Source organism: Apus apus, chromosome 2, assembly GCF_020740795.1.
Source record: "Apus apus isolate bApuApu2 chromosome 2, bApuApu2.pri.cur, whole genome shotgun sequence".
Classification (NCBI taxonomy): Eukaryota; Metazoa; Chordata; class Aves; order Apodiformes; family Apodidae; genus Apus; species Apus apus.
The window spans coordinates 119,337,727-119,363,133 of record NC_067283.1 but is presented as its reverse complement, the minus strand read 5'-3'; the positions used below and the strand labels follow the sequence as shown (position 1 = coordinate 119,363,133).

Sequence of the window (25,407 nt, the reverse complement as noted above, 5' to 3'; positions counted from 1 at the left end):
TTTTTAATGCCAGATTCTGACCAAATAGAGGAATAGAAATATTTACAGTTCTGTTTGTAGCTTAGATTTAATTTTATTTTTTTCTCTAAGATTCAGATTTTGATTCTTAAGATTGAGTTTTCATTTTTCAATGTGTACTTACTTCAGTTTGTCTTTATATCTTGCTTGTTCCAAATTTTGAAAATAAATTAGAATGATGACTGACTACCATGCCTAAAGTTAAGTCTATAAAATTTTAATTTTTATAGAACTAAGCCATGGAAGAAGTTGGAGAGGGATATTTTTAGAATGCCTTGATTGCCTCCTGGATTCAGTCTGTCATTTTTAAACCTTTGGGTTATCCAGTGAAAAATTAAAGAGAATGGCTGGTCACACAAGTAGAGGTTCTGGACATCCAGGTACAAGGATGTGGAACATCATGGACTTGGAAGTTTCCTCAGAATTATCATTGATACTTTCATTATATGCTGTAAGAAAAACATGCTAAAATGTGTTAATTGTCTGTCTTGAACTTCTGTATCTTGAACGTTTCATTAACCTGCATCTAATACTGCTTTTTAGTCTGCATGTGCAACTTACTTAATTTTATGTCTCATCAATCTGTCTTCACCCTTAGACCACTTTTCTTCTTCCAACACAAATGAAGGTTTGTTCTGGTTAGAAGTGGGGGTAATGCCTGCCTCTTCTGCTTTAAAGTATATCAAAACTTCACGTTTGTCATTGCTTGGTCATACTTTTCTCAGAGTGGAAGAGTTGAAATTTTATTTAACAATAACTGTAAAACAGATTTTTAGATAAAACAAAACAAAACAAAAAAAAACACAACCAAAAAACACATTAATCATAGCTTATTTGTATTTTACAAACACTAGTTAGATCAGTGGTCTTGTAGCCCAGGGTCTCATCACCCAGGACAGCAACTCCACGTATCAGAGTTTAGAAGTCTCGAGCTCTTTCTTTTCTTCTCTGGCCATCTCTACTTTAGCTGTCTTTAGCCTGCTTTAGATTTTCTTTGTAACAACACAGACACCTTTTACGTTGGCTACTTATTCATTTTTATCTAGTGTTTTGTATATCCTCAGGTTTAGAATTAATTCCTGAGGATCAAATATATAATGAACAATACATATAATATAAAAAAATAATTGAGAATCATGTTAAAAACAAGCAAGCAAGCAAACACTCTGCAAAACACACACCCTTCCCCCCCAGCAATTAGAGTCTTCACTTCTAAGCAAAATCAAAATTCTGCATGGTAGAATAAATGTTATCTTTAACAGTATGTCTGTGATAAGTTTTTTTAAATACTACTTGCTTTTAAATATCATTATCAGCTATCAACTGCAAGCTCTCAAATTTGAACATAATGTGTTTTGTTTTTTTAAAAGGCAAATTGGATTATTTTAATTAGTGAAGCATTACTGTCAAACAGCTGCCTAAAGGTAAATACTGTAGCAAGAAAACTGAATAAAAATTGATTTGGTTTTAGGACTAGGAAGAAGGGAAAGCAAATCTGCCACTTCATTGAAAATTTAGGTATAATACTGTGCATGTTTATTTTCCAAATTGTAGTCTATGTTTTGAAAGATTCAACTTTCTTAACTTTTTTCTATTTCCTAGTTAGCATTCCTGTAAAGACTGCTGTCTGTGACATGAGATGTCTTTCACAGATCCTCCTTTTACAGTTTCCTCTTTCCACCTAACTGCTATCTCTTTTTTTTCCTTCCCTCTCTCTCTCTTTCCTCTATTCTTGTGTAGGCCTGACCAAAGATGGCAGTAATGAAAATATTGATTCCCTTGAGGAAGTCCTTAATATTTTAGCAGAGGAAAGCTCTGATTGGTTTTATGGCTTTCTCTCATTTCTCTATGATGTATTGACTCCTTTTGAAATACTAGAAGAAGAAGAGAGCGAAGCTGCAGATGATGTTGATGGTACGTCACAGAATGAAGGGGTTCAGGGAAAAAAGACTTGTGTTATTTTGGATTTACAGAACCAGTGACTGAGAGACTAATTTGATTGGCTTTCAGAAATGTCCATGAAATCATCAGTCTAAATAAAACAGGAATTTGTGACATTGAGGGGAAACTCCCAAATGGACGCTATAAAGATTGAAATAAAGTCAGCCATGCCATGTAGTTTCACTAGTTGAAAGCCTTTCAATGACTTTTCCATTCTTGTGACAGGACGACAAATACTTCAAAGTTGTGTAAATATGTAGTATAAAACATGTATCTGTGGCTGTGTAGTTGGTTTCTGTATGTGCTTCAATTTGTGCATTTTGTGCACAAAACTTACAAAGCTAAGTGTAATAACCTCTACTGTTAACACTTTAACATTTGTCTTTTGGCAAACATTAACTGAAGTGTTTTGTAAAAGCTTTGATTGTAAAGTATTCTAGCATGACTGCATTATGTAAATACATACTTACATGTTAATTCTTAATATAGACATGACAATGATAATTCTCTTGTGAAATATAATTTTAATAAATAATTTATTTGGACATTTGGCGATTTCTCAGATTTTTACCTGTTCAACTGAAAGCACATCATTTAAAAGTGCTTGAAAATTTTACCAGAGCATTTATTTCTAAGTTAGGTAACAACTGTTGTATTCAGATCTTATGACATTGCATGGTTGATTCCCATTGATTTGTCTGTTTTCAAACTGATTTTTCAGTAATTTTTTTTTTTATTATAACAGTCATACCACAAGGGCTGTTCTAAATTTGTGTGAGCTTTTTAAGATGGGACTTCTATGGAATCGGGAAGCTGTGATTATGTATTTCTAATGTAATACTGAATATATTAAAGATTAATTGGAAATTAGAATATAATGTCTTCTATTCATTGCTAAATTCACTAACTTAATTTTGTGAAACTGTTTTATGACAGTTGTTCCACAAATATTTTTCATGTACATGAATTTTGTCTGCTATCAGAAAGTTTATTGCTATAGGAAGAGGAATTTATAGTTGTGTTCTGCAGTTTGTCAGGTGCTAAAAGCTGAACCTGAGCTGTCATTTTAATAAAAGAGTAGTGTGCTCAATCAAGTTATTATTAAAAGTAAATGAAATAGTTTATTGTTATGCCTGCTATGCTTAAGTTTGTCTCTTTTTCACATATAAAGCTTATACTGAAGCCTTAAGGCTAGAGGATGCAGGCTGTTTCAAAATTAAATTAATTTTCACTTGCTTTGATACGGCAATTTTAAAGCAGTTTCACATGCCAGTTTTAAACAACTTTCATTAAATTATCCAAAGCATGGTTCTGCTCAATCTTTAATAAAAAGTAATAAAAAAGCATTATTGATAAGCAAATGAAGTGTTTAAAAATAAAAAGTTGTGATGAGTACATGATGCTGATTAAGATTTACAAATTAAATAGAGCCACAAGAACATTAATCACATTTTCTTTTAAATATTTGAAGATTTAGGATATAAGGATGTTAATAACATGTAAATGTAGTGAGTTTTAGGATAAGATATATGAAGCGGAAGGCAAAGAAAATTAAAAGAAAGCACATACATAATGAAAATAAATGCTAGTAGATCTGTGGAATGTTACTGACAAGTTTCCCAGTAAGCAGAGAAACTTACAAAGGAAATAGGAGCTTTGTTTGTTTTGTTTGGCTTTTTTATCTTTTAATCCTAGAAGCAGATTTTAATTAGAAATAAGAGTTTTATCACGATAGTGGGATAGTATCTTTCAGTATGAGTTAGAAAAATTGCCATGGAAACATTGAATTCTGTTGTAGGTGCTCATCAGTGGAACTAGACAGGAGGAGGAAAACAGCTATTGCAAGAATTCTGTATCATGAAATTTGTACCAATCGGTAAAATACACATTGATAGTCTGGTGAAGTTTGAAGTGGAGATAGAGAAATAGAGAAATACATTGCTTGAGCCATGCGGGCACTGAATAGGTAATGGTTATATCAGTAAACACTTAGTTAAACTTGAGCTAGGGAGATGAAATGCAGACGAAGGTTCTGATTTGATATTGTGGAAGTTTCTTGTTGATTTTTAAGTGAGTAGAAGTCTGCTCAAAAACTATTTTAGTAGGAATAAATAATTTCTAGGAGGAGTTAAAGGAGGGAGGGGATTCAACAAATTCAAGTGTGGCCAATGACATCCTGGGTGCATTAAGAAAAGTGTGGCAAGCAGGTCAATGGAGGTTATCCTCCCCCTCTATCCTGGTGAGGCCACATCTGGAATATTGTGTGCAGTTCTGAGCTTCCCAGTTCAAGAAGGACAAGGAACTGCTGGAGAGGGTACAGAAAAGGGTCATGAAGATTATTAGGGGACTAGAACATCTCTTATAAGGAAAGGTTGAGGGATTTGTGTCTTTCTGGTTTGGGGAAGACTGAGGGGGAGAACTTATCAGTGCTTATAAATACTTAGTGTCAGGAGGATGAGGCCAGTCTTTTTTCTGTCGTTCTCACTGACAGGACAAGAGGTAACAGGCACAAACTTGAACATACGAAGTTCCAACTAAACATGAAGAGGAACTTACATACTTTGAGGGTGGCAGAGCACTGCAACAGACAGCCCAGAGAGGTTGTGATGTCTCCATCTCTGGAGACATAAAAAATCCATCTGGATGCCATCCTGTGCAACCTGCTCTGTCAGAGGGGGGTTGGACTAGATGATCTCCAGAGGTCCCTTCCAGCTCCTTACATTCTGTTATTCTGTAATTACTGTATAACTTTCTAGAATGCTTAGTTTTCCTGAATATAGTTGTTTTTTGGTTTTGTTGTGTTTGTTTTTTTTTTTTCCCCTGAAGTGTTCACTCTTGCCTGGTGTAGTTCATTTTGAGTTAATAATTAAACCCTCACTAGCTTTTAAAGTTCTTCAGAAGTTTGGAATAAAGTTTGATTTTAAAATGTTGCATTAATTGTTGTGATTGCAAGTAGGACTTGGCTAATAAGGGTGGTAGTAAGATTTAGATGAGTTTTATCAGCATGGCAGGTTGTTTGTTTGTTGTGGGATTTTTTTTGGTGTGTTTTTTTGTGGTTTTTTGTGTTTTGTTTTTTTTTAAAAGCATTTTAACAACAAAAAGGTTAAGCTGAGCAAAATACGGAAATAAGGAAGGATGTCTTAACTCTTGCTTCCAAGTCCACACAAAGCATTTTAAATTAGTTGAAGAAATTGAAACCTAAATTTTTAGTTTGATTTGTGGTGACTAATACACTGACTGTATTTTATAACTGATAATGCTTTAAAAGAAGTCCAGAAAACTCTTGAAGTGGTTTTAAACTGTAGGTAGAAAGCTGTAGCAGATTTCCCTTTTGACATTATTTTAGAATAATTATGTCAGAAGGCAAATCTCCTGCTTTTTACCTGCAGTTTTTGGTTTGAGAATTTAAAACAGGAACAAAAAAGTAGCAAATGATATTTTTAATAAGGAAAATATATTGTTTATGTGATAGGAACTTGCTGGATTTTCTAGAAAATTGAGTGATTTCATGTTAAATTAGGAACAGAGCTTTCATTAGCTACCTTCATATTCCTTACAGGTCATTTTACTAAATTTTAAAGAGCTCCAGACCTAAATATCTATGACTAAAGCTGTAGTCTTCCAGTTTGGCCAGCATTTTTAGAAATGTGTGGGATGTCTTGCTTTGTGATTTTCTCATGTAAATGTTTGTTATTTTAACTGCTAATTTTCAACAGAAGTTTACAACTTCCAAACAAAATACTGCATTAACCTTTTTAGCATAAGCTCTGCCTTGCTTTGTTGTGATATTAATGCAAAGAAACTTTATGGAAAAACCACCTTAATACACATATATCTGGAATGGCTGAGAATGTATGGAAGGTTTGAACCCCAGATTTCTGTGACCACCTTCAACAATATCTAATTTGAAAGTAAGATAGTGTTTTATGTGGGAGAAATATATATAGAATAAATTAGAATTTAAGAGAACAAACGGAAAATTGTTTGCGTATGTTGAAATTCTGAAAATGCAGCTAAAAAAAAGCTGAAAATCCAGCTGTATTGTACATGAGTTGATTAGTGTTTGAGAGCTGGGGAAAGCTGTTGTGGACAGGTTACTCATTTTGGATAGATGCATACTATTTTCCCTATTTGGTTGCCATCAATTAAGCAGCTATCATAATGATGGCACAACAGCAAGAAATACGTTAAATATTGTATTTCTTATGGTCAGTTAGGATGGATTCCTCAAGGTGAGACTAATAAAAACAAAACTTGCTTATCCGTTTCTTTTAGCTTCTTATACGAGATGTGATACATGCATCTCTGACTTCAGGGAAGAAGATGCTTTCTGCTCCATGTCTCTAATTTGGATTTTTCTTCTAAATTTAGGCAGTTAAATAAGAAGCAGATATTAAAGCAATTTACTGATAATGTATTGAGAGTATTTTATTTTTTAATGTTAGTTGTATGAATTAAAAAAATTGTCTTGCATTTGTGAGGGTTACAGGCTTTGGTGTGCCCATGCTCTTCATACAGGTAATGAGTTCAGTTTCAGGTAAGTGGGTGCTAGCTTTTTGTCAGTGGGCTATTTTCTTCAGCAGAAGACCTTGTATAGCCAACGCAGCATATTATAAATGCAAAAAATAGTAATAATTATATGCAAGTGCATACACAAACAATAAAAGCTTTTTCTGACATGGCAGTTCTTCTGGAGAAGGAAAACAAAAAAAGAGAAAAAAAGGTTAATGTTTGGGGCTTACTGATCTGTATTGCCTTTTTTGTTCTGCAATTTTAATATCTTTTTGCTAATTTTCTGTGGTGAAGGAGGTTTTTGAGGGGACCTCATGAATTAAGGCAAGAGTCTGAACACAAGCTCTAATATTTAAAGCTTGACGCTTTTTGTTTGGTTATACAGGTTTTGCACAAGTTGCAGAAGGCTAGTGAGTTCTGTCTGTCAGTTGCTTATTGCTAACCTTCACCGTATGCTTTCTGTGCTTATGTGTAGTCTCTTCCTTTTTCACATGTAAGTGGATAAGCCACCGTAATTAGCTCACATCTGTTGGATGATGCTACAGGTTAAAAAGAGTTTACTCAGGGAGACTTTGTGGTAAAATTGATTTATTGGATTTTTTTTCATGTGGCAAAGCCTTTTGTATAGCAAGGCGATTAAAGGTCTCAGTAATGTTAAATGAACAGTATGGAATTTGCATATGCAAGAATAAACAATGTTTCTCAATATATTAAGTATGAGAATGTTGTCCGTCAACATCTGTGAAATTACTCAAAAAGACCAAGTACTTTGTGTTATCTCTTATTTTTGTTTTGAAGTGCTTGTATTTCCAAATAAAAATAGCATTAATATGTTTCTTTTGATGATGAATCTCTAAAGCTGTGCTCCCACTTGGGAGTTCTATTTATGGAACTTGTTCTTGAAAATTTTAATGAGGAAAACCAGAAGAAACAACTGGATTTTGTTGCATAATTAGAATGCTTTGTAATGATCTAAGTTTCAAAGAATCAGTCAAGATACTAAGTTATCTATCATTAAGCCTAATGTAGAAATAACCAGTTTGACATGCATATTAAAATTTTAGTAAGACTGTTTAAAGCAGTTAGTTTGAAAATATCGGGAACCTATCCAGCTATGTTAACTTTGAAGTCTACTTTTTAATTCACTGACTCCAGTAGTAGCCATTTCTGACATTCCATCATAACCATATATGTGATTACAAATTCTGTATTTCTTTTTGGATTGACAGCACTGGACATTTATAATGTAGGACTGAGTGGGAAAAAGAAGGGCCTTAAACCCTAGCTCAAAAAAAGTGTGATGACACTAGAACTGGAACTTAGACTAGGGGTCCAGAAATTCAGTTACATAATTCATGAAATTCTGGACACTGGTTTATGTGCACTAATGCTGTGAGAGCTGAAGCCTCTTTGCCAATTAATTTACTTAGATGCCAGATTTTATCACATGTCCCAGGACGTTACTATATTGGCAAAGTGAAATTTTTTGCACCAGTGTCTTGTTTCAACCTGTTTGGGCTCACAAATGAGACTTCACTGTGCTGTTGCCATTGTAGGGACCCAGTCAAGGTGGAAATCAAGATGCAGCAGGTATTCTGTCTTGTGATTATGACATTAATAGTAGAGATCTTGAAATATATTATTCTACATACTTTCCCCATAAATGGGTCTATTTGTAATATGTTAAATGGTGCATGATTTATGGAATATGTAATCCATTGATAATTTGCTGAGAATCATAACTATTCATTGTATAAGAACAGAAACAAATTACTGCTTGCCTGAATAGTTAACAATTGAAAATACCAATAATCTGGAAACAAGGTAATTTGCAGTGTTCAACATAGTGCAAATGATTTTATTTTAAAATAATTTCAAATATCTGCATGATAATTTTCATGTGTAGAGCTCTTTATAGAATTTCTTGTTTTCCTTGTCAAGAGATGCTTTATGAGTGTTTCTTAAAGTACCCAGTAATACTTGATTTTACTATAAAAAGAGGGGAGGAGCTAAAAATTTACGTATGGCTTTCTACAGCTTTTCTGAGTACCTCTTATTATTTATGTTTTCATTGATGCTGTAGTGTAACAAAGTTGGAGCCTGTTCTTGCTTTTATATGAGGAACTTGTTTACTTACTTTTCTACACACAGCTTCGAAATTATAAGATTGAATATGAGTTTAGTCAAGTTTGAACTCCAGACTTCAGTAACGATGGTAAACTGTCAGGGAAGAGCTTAAAAAAGCTTTCATATTCCAGGTATGAATTTGTAAGAAATTTGTATTTTTACCTGCCTAAACCATTTTTAAAGATATTTTGCCCATAATATTAATTCTTGATACTTTGAAAATATGTGAGATAGAAATGAGATTTATTAGAATTACTCCAATGGCTGCATTCATTAAATTTATGAAATGTTTTTAGTGTAGAATATGGAAGGTTAGTTTGGTTTGGTTTTTAGGGACAAGTGCTGAGGTGTTGTGTTGTAGTTTGGGTAGTTATTAATAGTTTTCTGGAAACCCAAGCTCAAGGTTCAGGTGTTTAATGTAGATGTTTTATATGTCCGAATGAGAACGCTCATGTTGAGACATAGGAATATCTCTTCTAGTTCAATAAGATTATGTATGAGTTTAAACAATATATTTATCATAACTTTTCTTAACTTTCTAGTTGGTTTCTAGGTAGCAATGCACATGATTTTTGTGGTTAAGGTAGTTGTGTTTATGGGATTTAAGTGTTAATCCACAGCAACATGATTGTGATAATCCAATCTCTTTTTATGAGATGAAAGATGAGGCTAAGTATTATACGTATTTTGGGGAAGGCTTTTGCCTTCATACCTGTTGTGGAACTAGTTATAAAGCACAATCAAGATGCAGAATGAGTTCAGTTTCTGTTAGCTCCAATGAGGAAAGAGGGCGGCAATTTGGGGAGTAAGGCTTATTCTTTAAATTAAAGTCTTAACAGTTTTAAATGATCTTAAGTAAAGCAGTAAGTATTTTAACTGAAATGGAATGGTAACTGCTTTTTGGAATGTGAACAATACCTTTTCCAAAACATTGTTCATTGGATAAAAAAAGGTAGAATGTAATCCATTGTAAGAAAAAGAGCTTGTAAGAGCTTGTAAGAGCTACTAAGATGATTAAGGGAGTGGAACATCTCCCTTATGAGGAAAGGTTGAGGGAGCTGGGTCTCTTTAGCTTGGGGAAAAGGAGGCTGAGGGGTGACCTCATCAATGTTTACAAATATGTAAGGGGTGAGTGTCAGGGAGATGGAGTTAGGCTCTTCTCAGTGATGACCAGTGATAGGACAAGGGGTAATGGGTGTAAATTGGAGCATAGGAGGTTCAAGGTGAATATCCGAAAAAATTTTTTTACTGTAAGAGTGACAGAGCACTGGAACAGGCTGCCCAGGGAGGTTGTGGAGTCTCCTTCACTGGAGACATTCAAAACCCACCTGGATGCATTCCTATGTGATGTACTCTAGGTGACCCTGCTCTGGCAGGGGGGGTTGGACTAGATGATCTTTCGAGGTCCCTTCCAACCCCTAGGATTCTATGATTCTATGAAAATACAGTTCGTATAGTTTACATGCATATATGCTTGAAAGTCTTTTGAGTTGAAACGTTTATTAAAGATTTATAAGATTGTATAGAAATATAAATTAGTGGATTTGAGAGAGAACTGGTACAATACCTAGTAGAGAAATCAGCTGGGATGTTGGTCATAATTACATGGTATCATGCTATCTGGAGAGAACTCAGCTAGCTCTAAGAAGTTAAGAAGCATCTCAAGTAGCATGTTTCTAGTAATGTGGTACTTCTGTTGGATTAATTAGTCTTCTATCTCTGTACTTGTGGTCTTCTACTCTGCCTTATTCTTAATGATTTAACATTTGGTATCTCTCTGTGGCATTGCAGTTTGCTGTGAAAAGTAACTTTTTACATAGCCTGGCAGATGGGAAAATTTTATGTCATGTTTGTTGAACATCACAGATATGTTCATAACCTGTTTCCGTTTTGCAACAAATCAGGTGAGGAGCCAGGAGGGGTAGCCAAGAAAAAAACTAAAGTCAAAGGTATTTTTAATGTTCTTTTTCTTGTGGAACTTTATGCAGATAATGAAGTCTGAGCTGCATGTGCATTGCAAATACAGATTGCAGGTTATAATAATGTTTACTAATACTAGCTATGTTGGCTAAGTGTTGACTAATGGTACAGCAAGGCTGTTTTTCTCCCTGTTTCTCAGTCAGCTTTTTTTTTCACTGCCAATTGTAATTTAATGGCAATATGAGTGCTTTCCTAACATGAGATTGTATTTTGCTTCTGACTTTTTTTTTTTACAACAGTTGTCTTGTTTGAATTTTAAGTAGTTACTTATAACTTCATATTCTGCATGTTTCATAAAAAGTTGTGATTTATATGAAGATTTTGCTCTGTGTGAAATCCTCCTTTAGTTATCTTTTATGATTTCTTGATTCTATTACTATATTGTAACAGGACTTGAGCACCTTAATTGCTTACGTGCTTAAATAGTTTTGTCATTTTCTTATGGGAGGAGGAATTTAGGTAAAGTTCAGTAATTACCCTTTAGTAGTATTTGCAGGATTGATTGTGGTGATTATACTTGCACCTTCTCCAAAAGCCTGAAGTAGTCAGCTTGCAGCTGATTTATGCCATCTATTTACTTATAATTACATTGCTGTGTGAACAGGACATAATGGTCTAAATGCGTTCAATGCAACAGAGAGACTAAAAAAGTTAATTAACCTCAGCAAAAAGTCCTGGATGTGTTTCTGGTGCTTTAGATGTGCTCACTTATCTTAAGGCAGCATAGTGCTGTGTGAAGAAGCTGGTCCCTTTGTTGCATTAAAGACACTTAGACCTGAATGTGTTTTTTTCTAGCAGTATGTGAAAAATGCAGACTATTTGTAAAACAAAGTCTCATTAAGGAAAAATGCATTTACTGAGAGAAGCTCTGATGCTCATATGAACATGACTTCTCACAGCATCTTGCATGCAAGTGGAAATGTTTAGCATTTGTTCCACATCATGCTTGGTATGACTTGGCTGCAAATTGAGTGTTTCCAAGAATGTAATAAATGTAATTTAACAAGTAATTCCTGAGTTTTGGGTTATTTTTCAATGTTTGATGTGAGAATGAGGAAATGTTCAAATGCTTTATGCAAAAACACTAAAACCAACTTGTTAGAAGGAAATGTGATTTTTCCTTTTAGTTTGAGCTGTGCGATTGAATTGTTCACTCCACAAAGGCATTACAGAGCAGTTAGAGGTAGATGTTACAGGAGAAATATTGTCACTTGCCTTTTTTTTCCCTCAACAGACTATGATTTCTCTCAAAAGTCTGTATAAAAATAGGGTGTTGTATTTTACATATTAAATTTGTATTGCTTTTTAACAATGTGGTTGGAGTATTAGTTTTAAAATTAGGTACAAATATTGAATTCAGAGATCTAATGGGAAAAATTCTGTTTTATTGAGTTAAAAATTCCTTATTCTGGAGAATGCTGCTGGTACTGACACATGTCTTTGAAACTGTTGTCAACGTGAAGGTAAATATTGAACATGCAATTTTAGGGATGCTGTTCTGACTCTTCTTCTGATATATTATCCAGATACCATGTCACAGCCAAATCAGAATTGAAATAGAGAAAATAAGCACAAGAGATATAACTCCAAAGTAAAACAAAGAAAAAGGTATTACTAATAATGCTACATATGGAAAAGCAAAGATATAAAAATTACTTGGTGGTTGTTACTTTTAGATCACTGAATAAGGTCAAACTGAGGTAACTTCTTTTGGAGTTTATTTAATTCACCCCAACATTGCTGTTTCCTCTTAATTATTGTGTGTTCTTATTTGTAAAGTACATACTTCAGAAACATTTTTAAGTCGTGGCTTAATCTGAGGTAACAATGTCAGGAAAGTGTTGTAGTCATAAGACTTTCAGTTGTAGTTTTAGAAAGCTGAGAAACCTGTGGGGGGAAAAAAAATCCTTTGGTGGTTCTCTTGACATTTTTAGATCCTATAACTGTCATGCTGTTGTCAAAGATTCAAAAATTTAATGTGATTTTCATGCTCACAGACAGAATTGGTTTTAGCATTGTGTGCAAGTTAGCTATCAGTAAGATAATAGAGGCATGGTTTTCACTAGTGTAGTGCTTTACTTGAATGCAGTTTCAGTAAGGTAAGGTTATCGGCTGGCTGCATGGTGTGAGATACTGCTAAAAGTCAAAACTAATTTGTTTAAATTGCTTAAAGCATAATTAGTTAATTATAAAAGTTTACATTGGCATCTAACAAACATTAAGTAAGAATTCAGTCAAAGCTTTTAGATAGTTGTTCATAAGACGTTTTCTGTTCTAAGAATGGTTCTCTTATTGAACATTTCCTCTTTTTTAACTGAAAAACTAAAAAATAAAAGAAGCTATTAAAGAACCACTCAAGAAATTAAGGGAGAAGCAGGAATCCAAGAAGGAGAACGTCAAAAATGAGGAAGAAAAAAAGAAAGCCAGGAAGGGAAAAGATGCTGCTGATCGAAAGGACAAGAAAGCTGTTGATACGAATAAATTAAAGAAAGATTCTGACAAGGCTAAAAGGGACAGAGGAAAGGAAAAGGAAAAGAGCCTAGATAAAAATGTAAAGTCCAAGGACACTACAAAAAAAACAGCCAGTGAAAAGGATGGTACTATGCAGGTGGGAAAAGACAAAGAAACAAAAAAGATAGTTAAAAACGCATCCAAGGAAGACAAGAAAGAAAAGAAATAAACAGAGTTCTGGTTCTTCTAATGATGAACAGACCTCGAGAATGAGAAGTCCAGCACATTTTTTAAATGTGATAAATATGACAATGAGAAGATGTTTTCTGGAAATAAGTATGAATAAAGGCAATATACAATACTTGTTTGAAAACTGTTAAGTGTGTAGTGGCTTTGTAAACACAAACCAAAAATATCTGCTGTGAAACATACATATGTTAATATGCCTGGCTGATAGTCTGTATTGAAAACAGAAATGTTAAAATGATGCCATTTACTTCAAGCATTCTCTAAATCTGGTGGTTTGGTTGTTTCCCTTTCATTGTTTTCTGTATTAAAATGCTATTTTCTTGATGTGGGGATGAATATGTAATATTGTATATCAAATGCAAATTTAAAAGCAATATTAAGAGGAAAATCTGGACATATATAGTGGAAACTCACAAGAAAATATTTCTGTTCCACAAAAACAACTGAGGTGAGCATTAATGAAAGTATTATCATAGGAGATTAGCAAATAGGTGTCAAATATTCCCTGCTAAACTTTTTTCCCCCAAGTAGACTGAGAGAACTGTTTCTTACACACTCAAACCAACTTTAGCATTACATATATTTGAGGCTCAACCAGGATGTTGCAACACTTTTGTTTATTGATCCTGGGACAATATATTTTGCTTTTCTTTCTTAGGTCCTTTATTTATTTATTGGTTATCTTTAGGTCTGAAAACTTGATTGATTGCCACTTTTCAATTAACTGTGTCCTAATTATTCCAAATTTTCCAAGCTTCTGTAATTAATACTTCTGAAAATTAGGCCACCAATTTCACCATTGATGGATATTGTTGGATTCCAATCAGATTTTAGGATGTGATATGCCACTACTACTGTATTCTGGTTCAACTTGATTAGAGAACAGCTTATGTATTTTTGCAGCTATTATTTTCTTCAAACAATGTTTTATAAAGTACTTGATACTTCTGCAAGCAAGCTCCCATATTAGTTTGCTCTTAAAGCTTCTGTATTTTATCACCAAGGAATGATTTATCAAGAAGTCTCATTAGAATAAGCAAAGTTATAAAATATTTCTGCAGAGGTATCTCATATGCTATTAAATCTACTTGCTTTCAAGTTTATATGGGAAAGCAGTATTTTGTAATTCTACCAGACAAATAATATTGCTTAGTATATTGAAATATTAATTACACAATAAAATTACACAAGATTCAGAACAAAATTTGTAATGCAAGCTGAAGATTTATTGTTGTTATACTGCATATTGCTTTAAAGAAGACAAAACTAAGGTGTGAAATTGAGTGTGAGTATATGCATGTGGGTGATGATGTAAGATTGAAGTCCTGAATGTTGATTCTGTTCATGGTTTTGCTTAAATTTTCTGTATAACAGTACCTCAGACTTTCAATACAGCACAGAAGTTTCTCTGTAAAGGTGCTTTGATATCCCTAGAGGTATAAGATGTGGTAATAGGGTAAGATATAATCTGATGTATTTTTTTTTAAAGCAAAGTTATGAAAAATAGTTCAAATGAAAGCTGTAGAAAATAGTACAGTAGCTTGAGATTCTTGCTATGATAATTAACAGAGACGATATACTGAGCTATTTTCTAAATATATGTGTGAAGAAGAATGCAAAAGATGTGTGTGTTATGAATTTTATAGTGCTTAGCAAAAACTTGACAGAATGAAGTTTCAATAAATGCACTTGCATAATGAGCATTCTCTTTTAAGTTTCTGTCACGATAGACATCTTCATCTTTAATAAGTGTGAAGATACATATTTGACAGGGGAGCACTCAAATCACACTTCTTAAGAATGGTAGCATGGTGATATAGTACACATCACTTATTTTCTCCCCTAATGTGACAGAAGTTGTAACTGTCTGGGAGTGAAATTTGGAATGAGCTGTCTTTCTGATTAACACAATGTTTGACCCAAAGTTTATCTGGTGCTAAAAATATTTTTTAATTTTATTTTTCCAAAGAATGTTTTATTTGAGCAGCACTCAAAGCTGTACAGATAGTCACACAATAAAATGAGATTTTTGCCCCAGAGATTTGTTGTGCTGTTGTATATATCTATGAAATATTATTGTCATTCAATTTAACATGGCAAGTTACCACATAAGCTCAAGCAGTGTGCTATGCAAGTAAAAACTAAGCGCAACTTTATTTTAATAAAAAGATGAGAGAAACTAGTATCTTGCAAAAAGTAAATTACTTAACATACTATATACTCGCCAGGATTGAATAGGAATCAGTCATTAACACATGATAGATGTGTATAAAAAGCTTGAAAGTGAAGTTCAGAAATGCTAAAGCAAAACAAAGAAATACTCTTGCTAGTCCCTTCTCTCCTTATACACACCCTAGGTGCTTGTTGGCTGTGAAATACTATCTTTTGAAATATTTTTAATCCATTTATTGTTCATAAAACAGCAAGTGGTTGCTGGGAATTTGACATGTGGGTTATTGAAGATATGAAGACTTACTTAGAGGTTTATGTGTAAGGAGAGTGTCCTGTATTTGTGAAAGCAGAATTGCTGTTTCTGTAGTTCACACGAAGTTTTGAAACATACTAGTTCTGTGTGTATTGAGATATGTTTGACTCGGTAGAAACCTGGTAATTCTTTTTTAGAAAACTTTACTAACTTGAAATGTAATACTTATATTGTTCCCATTAGTGTTGCTTTTACAAGATTGTCACCAATACAGGAGTGTACATTGTAGTGTAGCTTCTGCTTTCTTAAATATTTATTTTCTATTTATTTCTGTGCATGCAGCCCTTGAGCAGCTAGTTTGTTTTGAGTAATGTGTGTCTATTTTAGAACATAGTTTTATCCTAATTGACCTTTGAACTGATACTTAAATATGAGCCTAGGAAAAATTATATAGGATTAGAGGAGAATTCTGTTTGGAATGAACTTCAGAAGACCTGTATTCCACCATCCTGCTCAAAACAGGTTGACCTCAGAGGTATGACCAGGATAAGCTGGCTGTTATCCAGTGTGGTCTTTAAAGTCTCCAAGGATGGGAATGCACAACCTGTCTGTGCAGCCTTTTCCCACTGATTTGACTGTTCTCATGGGGGAGGTAGGGGCAGTGCATGGGGGTGAAAGTTTTTCTTATATCCAGTCTGAACCTCTTTTTTTTAAGTCTTCCTTGAATCCTTTGTAAAGGATAGCTGAGATGATGATTAGGCTAATACCAATACATTCTTTTTTAAGGATGTGGTGTCTTAAGATGTGTCATAATCTTTTAAGTCTATTAATTACCTTAATCTCTTACCATGGTGTCAATCACTGCTGTTACTGTTTGCTTTCTTTTCGTTATGTTTTAATCTAGAGGCATTGTGTGGCATATTTAGATAGTAAGCATCTTTGTGGTGAAATTCCATTAGTCACACTTTTCCTGTAGTAATTTAGTTGTCAAAATAAGCTGGAGACTGTAATTACCTGATTTTGAAGAAACTGCAATTCTCTTTATCAGAACTTCTAAGGTTTAACTTTAGGAATTTAAAATACCTCTTCACATTCTGAGCAGCATGTTATTAAGTTCAAATTAGTTCTTCATAAAACCTGTAAAATGGAGCGTATGAAGCACTTTTTGCCCAAAGAGAAAAACTGTGAAAAACCTGCTACCTCTTTTTCTTCTGAGTAGATATTGAGAATAGCAGAGTAATTTTAGTTCAGTTACTTTGGAATAAAAGCAAGTGGTTAAATTTCTGTACCTTCCCCACACACACACACCCATTGTATGTTTGTCTTAAAAACATTTGTTTATTATCTGAAACATGCACTTCAGACTTTGTGTATATCACTGTATATAAGAACAGCCCTGTAATTGTGGTTAATTTTTTTAATGCATTTTGGAGAATTTTGTGTCAGTTAATTTAAGTGAAACAACTTTCTTAGTTTATAATTGAATCAGATAAAAAAAGAGCATAAAGTTAACTTTGTAACTGAAAAATGCAGGCCTTAAAGAAAGATCTGTCCCAGCACAGCCAGCTTCACCAGAATCTGATGAGACGATCCAGTCTGCAGAGAAGTCGTATGTCGAATCAGGTAAGGCCTTTTGTAAACCACAGGTGAAACAAAAGATACAGTACTTCACTTGGATTATAATTCTGCTTCATCAGCACTCAAGCTCATTGTGTTATTTCTTTGGGTAGAAAAAGAAATCTTTGGTGACTTTTAAGAGTGGCTCATCAACTATAGTTTATTTAATGGGAATCTGTTGATAATTTTATATAAATCAGTGACCATGGAAAATTTACAATTTAAAAATATAGAAGGTACTCTTGTCAGCTTTCATGATTGCTATCAGAACGATATCCCATCAGAATAACTTCTGCTGATGTACAGTTGTGATTTTGATATGTATGCAACAGTGTACCCAGTCAGAATAACAACAGATTCTCCACTTAAAAAAACCCAACAAAACCAACCAAACAAAAACACCCCAGAAAAGCCCAACAACCAATTTAAAAGATTAATAAAATACCCAGTTTTCTATTAAAACCAGTATCATAAATACAATAAATACAACTTCTAGTGTTGAAAAAAAAATTTAACATTTTAAAAGTCCTGTAAGTATTATTAACATTTATTAGGTTCAAAAGGAATTCAAGAAAAATAATTTTACATGTCAGATTTCAGATATGTGATTTATATTTTAGTATTATTTAGAGAGTACAAATTTTTGCCTGTTCCTTGAAGTGGCTTACTTATCCTTCTTGACGTTTGTGAACCTGATGCAATTGACACAATAACCCACAAATATGGAGCATATGGTCAAGAAAATGGAATATAGAATTTGTTTTAAAATACTTGCATTACTTTTACTAAGTTATCATTTATAAAAACTTAATATAAAATGATAACTGTTGTTTCCTTTTTTTGTTTGGCTTCATAACTGATACCATTTTGGGTCTTTATTTGAAAAAGAGCTGTGATTTGGTTTTCTTTTGTTGAGTTTTTCAATGTTAATTTCAGGACATTTTTATGAAGGCTACACTTCATACAAATCCCTTTTAGGTCCTGGGCTGGTGTTTTATATGAGAATCACTTGTCCCTGAAATAAATTAGTGATTTATTCTTCTGGGAACTGCCAGGATGAGACCTTGATATTGTAATGTTAGTATCTTTTTTCCCTGTTCATAAAGCAAACAAAACCCAACACCTGAAAATGACATTCTGTTGTCAAATATGATGTGCTAGTGTGGTTGCCTACATTTTAGAAAAGTAATGGATGAAAGTTTTAGTTAAATAATTACTTAGAAGAGAATTCTTCATTTGAATAGGTACTGCCACTGAGAAAAATATACACATAGAAAATGCAGGGTAGATAAATTCTTGCAATTCATCTTCAGAATGAATCTGGTGTGATTGATGCAGACAATTTACATATTGCAGAGTTAGCAAAACCAAATTGTTTCTGTAATTGCATGAGTTGCAGAGGTTCATCAAGCAAATCTCTATGGAACTTTATGAAATTGGATTGAGAACTTAATGATGCTAGTAAAAACTGCAGCCTTTGAGCTAATGTTTAGACTTTGCCTTTTGCACTTACCTACCTTTGCTGCAATTTATAATCCTTTTAGAAGTCAAGAATGCTGACATAGACATGGAAGAGGAAATTCAGTCTGTTCTTCACGAGGCTCTCCATTCCCACCCTGGTAATGCACTAACACTCAGAAATCACTGTAGAATTTATAAATATTGCCATAGGCAAGACAACCCTTAGAGTCTGTTTTTGGTATGCACTTGAAGTACTTTTGCCTGTAAAAAACATTCTAATCAGCTCATATGTTCAAGAAAATTCTGAAAATTCAGTCACCAAATTCTAAACCTCTTAACCCAGCAGTGTTTGGCAGCAGTAGCTTAGCTGACAAAGATTTTCTCAGAAGACTGTGTAGAGTCCAAGAATGGTTAAACAGAGATGGCCTTTGCTGTGAGCAAAGAAGCCACTGGCAAGTCAGTACAGAGGCTTTGTGTTTATACTGCTGAAAGGTACAGACAAGTTATCTGTCCCCGCTCCCGGTCATGAAGTGCTGAAAACTGAATATTTGCTGGTAATAGACTTTAGCAAAGAATATGTATCACTAATAATCTGCATTATTGATTAGGAGAGAGGCATGAAGATGTAGATCAAAGTATAAATGATCAGTGGCAAGTGAAGGAAGAAATACATGGAGAAACTCTTGAAGCTCCTACAACAGATGACTTGCTCAAAGAATTAGAAAATGAAATGCAAGAAGCTTATGAGACACCCGATTCAATTCAGAAAGGTATCTGAATGACTAAATATATTTCAAATTGAATTTTGCCAAAAGTAAGAACAGACAAACAGAACTACATCTCATTAAAAACTTGACTCATCACTTCTCCTTGCAATAGAGACTTAGCAAATGTCAAGTACAGCAAGTATTATTTACCAAATAAGTATTTTTTTAATCAAAATATGTTACTTTTATGTTATTTTTTATGGCATCCAGATAATTGTATGTTATTCTTTAATTATTGCTACTGCGTTATTGGCTTTCAACCAGAGAAATTAATCTATACTCCCGGTATTCATCTCTGTGAATAGAGAGACATCTATAATATCTATGGATTCTGCTTCTGGACATTTTAATTCATTCAACTAAATTTTAAGAGTTTATTAGTGCAGACGTTTGTAGACAGCCTTATTCTCACTCTCTTTCTAATGTGGCTCTTTTGGAGAATGTTATACATAAATTATATTGCAAGTTCTGGTGAGAACATAATATTATCTAAAGATGCTTGTATCCTTCTACCTTGTGAAATTGACAGGATTATATAAATTGTAATCAAAATTTTAAAGCTGATCATATAATTTAAATCCAACTTAAAAAATATTCTGGATGCTTTTTAAGTGCACTGCTGAAGTTTTATACGTATCTTAATACCTCTTTTTGAAAAACTCATATAACAGATGTAATCCGAAAGTTTTCATTGCTGCAAGTACACTGAGAATTTTTCTTCACAACAGAAGGGATTCTTTTCAGTCTGGGTCTATTATATCTCCTTGTTTTTGTGTTTCTTCTACTTATCCACAGTGCAAGTAAAAGTAGGGCAACAGAGGACAAATTCAAATGCCAGTTACTTTAAGTCTTCAAAATTACTTTTTAGGAGGCAAAGAGAATATGTTCTACTTACTTTACATTGACACAGAAATTTCTGTGGAGACTCATCTTTTTTTGAGCAAATATGTATAGGGTTTATATGTGTATACACATTCTCAATATTATATGTAAGACTAAAATGATTATTTTTATTTTGTCAATCTATATACTAATCTCGCTGGCACTAGAAGAAATGTACTTAGAATTTCTTCATTGAAATTTGGCTCTATTCTTACACAATATTCTGTCACAGCATTTGCAGCATCATTAATTGATTTTAAAATTTTAAAATTTATAAATTCATGTTTGTTTCTCAGATGCTGATCTTTTGGCAGAAGATCTTGGAGCAGTGGAGCCTGAACCATATGAAGCTCCAGGTATAATTTTATTTTTCCAAACTTGATAATATTATTTTTCTGTCTAAATGTAGCAAATTATGTGAGAAAGCAAAATAAAAAAGGTTAGGATGGTATAAGAATATGTAATTTTGAGAATTATTTTTTTTTTCAAAACAAATATTCTTGATTGCCTTGTATATTTTTACTTTGAGATGTATCATACTTGCTATTGCAAGTGATTCTTAAAAAGAACAAATTATAGATGTGGAAACTTTACTTGCATTGGTGCAAAAACTTCATTTTTACTTTTCTGTGTGTTTCTGGCAGTTGTGTATGATTGGGATCTGGACAGGCAAGAGGTACATGGTTTTACATTCCAAGAATGTGAGAATGAGGTGTATTGCTTAGAATACTGTTTTATTACAGCATACGATGCTAAGGGTCTTCTAGTTTATTATTCTTGGCATTAGTCAGAAACTTATGTTCTCATGTGGAACCTATCACTTTTCAGAAGCATCCAGTCCTGCAGGACTGTTAGTTTCTTTACATCTGATTGTTCTATCTAACAGTGAGTCAGCACCAAGGACATGGTACTTTAGAAATTTTAGGATTGAGGAAGATCAAGTTTTTTATTTCTATTAGAAAAACTATTAAAAATACTGATGGAGACACTAACGGATCTAGTTTTCATAAAGACAGGATAATGGAAAATGGAAGTGAAAGTGATCCAGCACCTTCCATTAGTTTGCCATGTGCCAAGTTGCAAGTGTCTGTAAGGTTTTGATTTGTTACTTTTCAGCTAAGGAGCTACATTTAGCTATTGTCAGACACATTATGGATTCATGTTAAAATAACAGAGTATTAAAAAGATTTAATTTCTTATTTTTTCATATTGAATTTACAGTTTCATATGAATTTGATGTGGAAGTAGAAAATACAGTAAGCGATCCAGAAGCTCCAGGTTTGTTAATTTTAATTACTTCAGATTATACTGTAATCACTTTTTTAAGCATGCTTCAAAGTAACATGTCACATTGACGGTTTACATCACAGTTTTATTTTCAAACAGTTTTTCAAGTAGTTTCAGATAAGGCTGATTTCTGCAGCTGTGTTACTGTTATATTTGTCAACACAACAGTCCATTAATCTAATCCACAAATACCTAATTCCATTCTAATCAATGAATTATCAAAGGCCTAGTTGTATTCCTAATTTTAAGCCTAATACAAATATGCATGAATTTACTATGTTGTGTGACTTAAAGAGTTAGCTGCTGTATGTGTTTTACAGTCCAGCTGTCACTTTCAAGTAAAACATCAGAATGTTTAGTTCTGTTATTCTTGAGCTAAATATGGAATCTTTTTAACTTTTCTTTTGTTATTTAGCTGTTGCAAGGAAATTTGTTAAGAATATAAAATTTTAAATGTTTTTATTTAAGGTGACCCTGAGATAATGCTAGAAGATGCTATGGAATATTATTTAGGTACAGTCCAAAATCTTATTTCTCTTTTTTGAAGTTTCATTAAATTTTGGCCTCAAATCAAGAAAAACAACAACAAGCAAACAAGCAACAAAAAAACCCCAAAACCGTTGGACTTTGTAGGTTTCATCAATTCCTCAGTAGGTTATTACATCTGTATTTTTATTTAACTTCTCAAAAAATGCAGAGACCTTTATGAATACTCCTTTTTCTAATGTCAGCCAAATGGGCAGAATAGTATTTTGGGGGTTACATTTCCAGGAGAATTGAAGTGTATATTTTAAATTGCACAGAAGTTTTTCTGTGGATAAAAAATAATTTCAGTTTGCCAAAGATACTGGAATTAGTGTGGTGTCAGGAAAACAGTAGGATCTTTAAAAAATTTATTTTTTTTAAGCAGTAATAAGTGGATTCCTAAATTCCACTGTAGAATTTTGCTGTATATAGAAAGGATGAGTATTTCCATTCTGAATTGGAGGTAATTTGTAGAAGAGTTCATGAACTATAAAAGAAAAATCTTATGATGGTGCCTTATCTTTCTTAAGTCTATCTTGTGAAGCCAGAAAATCATTCAATTCCCACGGGATTCCATAGAAATCTTCAGCTTTGTTGAACTCTTTTTAACTTTGATACAGTATAAAATACTGTAGTTTTTAATATTCTATTTTTTCTTAATAAAATTGACTCTGTATTATTTGTATGTATTTATGTATGTTTTAAAATTCCACATTTTCATGTTGACTTTTTTTTTCCTTTAAACAGAGGATAAAGTGCAAGACGATTATAATGAAGACAATGGTATGACAACTCCTACATTTAATGAAGTGACAGTATCAAAAAGTATTTCATTAATATGAAAATGAAATAATTTGTCTTAAAATTTTTCTAAGTTGTCACATTACTTTGCAAGTTTTCAATTAAGGTTTTGGATGTCTTTTTATGTTCAGACCCCCTGGATTTGTAAGCAATCAATCAGTTTCTAACACTGGGATAAATATAAGAGTATGCATACAGGTTATATTCCCATATTGATTCTCTTTGTCATACTTTGGACATACGTGGAATGAGGATGTTGAAGACTTTACATGCTCTTTTTCTTATGAAACCCCAGCCAAGTCAGCTGTGGTTTATTGCTTTATAGCTCAATGCTTCATTTTCAACTTGTCTGTAACTGCCAGTTATTTGGACATTATTTTCTTCTTGTTTGATTTGGTTAATGATTTGCTAATGATTTCTGAGACTGTATCAAAAAGTAACTGAGAAGAATTCTAGTGGTCACAGTCTTGAAACAAAGGTATGTGGTTGTGATTTCTTCTGAGAGATCCTGTACAGACTACTGTACTTCAGAAAAGTTAAGCAAGTCACCCTTGTTTATTTTCCATGTTTATGTAACCTGAGTAAGGAACAATTCTTAACTTCAAAATATTTGTGACAGAAAACCTTGAAGTTCGTTCTTTGTCCTCAGGAAATTCTCACATCCACCTTTGGCATAGAAGTAAAAATCCCATTGAAGGACTTTCACTGTCCCAAAGGTCTATTTAGCCCTTAGTCCATATCTTGCTCAGTCTGCAGAAAAGGATTATTTGCCTCATCTGTGATGCGCTTGATGAAATGTAGCAGCATCAATAGGACAGAAAAGCAAGAGAGACCTACCTTTTTCCCTATGCTTATTTACTCTTCTTTCAAGCAGGCACATACATTCCTAATCAAGAATCACTTCTCTTGCTTCTCACACCTGGCTATGAAGAAGTGCAACTTTTAGTCTTCACTTTTCAAACTCCTTCAGAAGTAGTGGTAACATGATTAGAGAACTCTTCCATGGTCTCTAGCTGTTTTTGGAGTAAGATGATTACAGAGGTTCCCAAAGTAATTTATATCAGTTTTCCATAGAATCAGTTCCAAAACCATTTTACATTCTGCAGTCTCTTCTGGCGCCTCAGCACAGGAACAGTGAATAGCTCTGTTTTGTGCGTAATTCATGTGTTTCACAAGCTGTGGTTTCGTGTGCCACAATGAGAGTTTTAAATCAGATTTAGGATTTTTTTTCTGCTCTTTCTTTACTATTCCAAATCCTCTAATTAGGCTGATGAAGAGAATAGGAAATTCCATTCTTTTTGTCAAAAGGAAATTCCAAGGTGTGGGAGGTGATTGGCAAAAAATTATTATTGGCTACTAAATTGCCAGGCTTTTTATGCAGTGAAGTATGCCTACACTTCTGACAAACTGCTTTTGTCTTGACAAAAATTCACCTCTTTTTTAACAGAATTGTGCCTTGCTTCCAAGTCCTCTCTTTGAGACCATCTGGTTCTGAAAGAAAGCACAATGCTTCCTTGTACTTTATAGAGGAGTTTAATTGAGAGCTCCAGCCTGGAGCAGTGTAGAAGAAAAATACCAGTCAGGTGAAGCATTGAGTGCTCTTGGCACTTGCAAATACTTATTTTTTATTTTTTTTTATCCCTGCTGAACCTCTTCCCATCTTGAATGTTACGTGAAGTTAAGAATTTATTTGGAATTTCACTATTTGTTCCAAGGGCAGACCTGTTATTTCCAGGCACTCACTGGTGTCTCAGAAATAACCAGAGAAAATAATGAGAAATTGCTATCAGAATCCCTAGAAAAGATGAGCAAGATAGTCTAATCATGCTCAGTGCTATAGGCTCATCTTATGTTGTCAGTCCTTTAGGGTTTGAGCTAACCAGCCCACCATGGATGTCTCAGAAGATGTACTGAAGTATGTGAGGCTGTCTTTCTGTGACACACCATGTTTTCCTTCTGTGTTCAATCTATCCAGTTTCAGGACATGGGAGTTGTAGTTGTTCATTAATGTTTACTGGACACCATTTTAGCAGTTATAGTACCTAGTTTTCATCCCTGTTGTTTCCTGGCCCATCATTCTTATAGCTTTAAATTTGCTTTTGGTTGGATCGAAAAGGAAACAGATTTTCTCTTCTCCTGGAGACGGAGTTTTCTAAAATCAGAGATGGCAGCCATCATGGAGATCTGAAATTCTTTTTTCTCAAATCTAGGGCTGTGTTTTTGACATTAGCTCCAAAACTGCAGCTCACATCCACAAGAAGATTCTCTTTAAAGCTTCAGATGCAGATCAGAAATCAGCAGAAGTATAAGCTTCTCTGTTCTAGAGTCAATGTATTTTCTCTATCTCTGTCAATCAGATATTTT

General features: G+C 33.6%; 1 protein-coding gene across 16 annotated transcripts in view; it reads left to right on the top strand.

Annotated features, from left to right (window-relative positions):
- The window catches only part of ASPH (aspartate beta-hydroxylase), a 106,985-nt gene that overhangs the window by 21,566 nt on the left and 60,012 nt on the right, over nt 1–25,407 (top strand). For 8 of the 16 annotated variants that reach the window (XM_051609752.1, XM_051609758.1, XM_051609755.1 and 5 more), the window contains 8 exons: nt 10,503–10,547; nt 17,237–17,326; nt 18,865–18,939; nt 19,390–19,551; nt 20,727–20,786; nt 21,652–21,708; nt 22,186–22,230; nt 22,990–23,025. In XM_051609752.1, the coding sequence (XP_051465712.1) occupies nt 10,503–10,547; nt 17,237–17,326; nt 18,865–18,939; nt 19,390–19,551; nt 20,727–20,786; nt 21,652–21,708; nt 22,186–22,230; nt 22,990–23,025 (570 nt within the window). Of the gene's footprint in view, nt 1–1,758; nt 2,509–10,502; nt 10,548–17,236; nt 17,327–18,864; nt 18,940–19,389; nt 19,552–20,726; nt 20,787–21,651; nt 21,709–22,185; nt 22,231–22,989; nt 23,026–25,407 lie in introns of those variants that run through there. The other 8 variants (XM_051609759.1, XM_051609757.1, XM_051609751.1 and 5 more) reach the window with 4 other exon arrangements.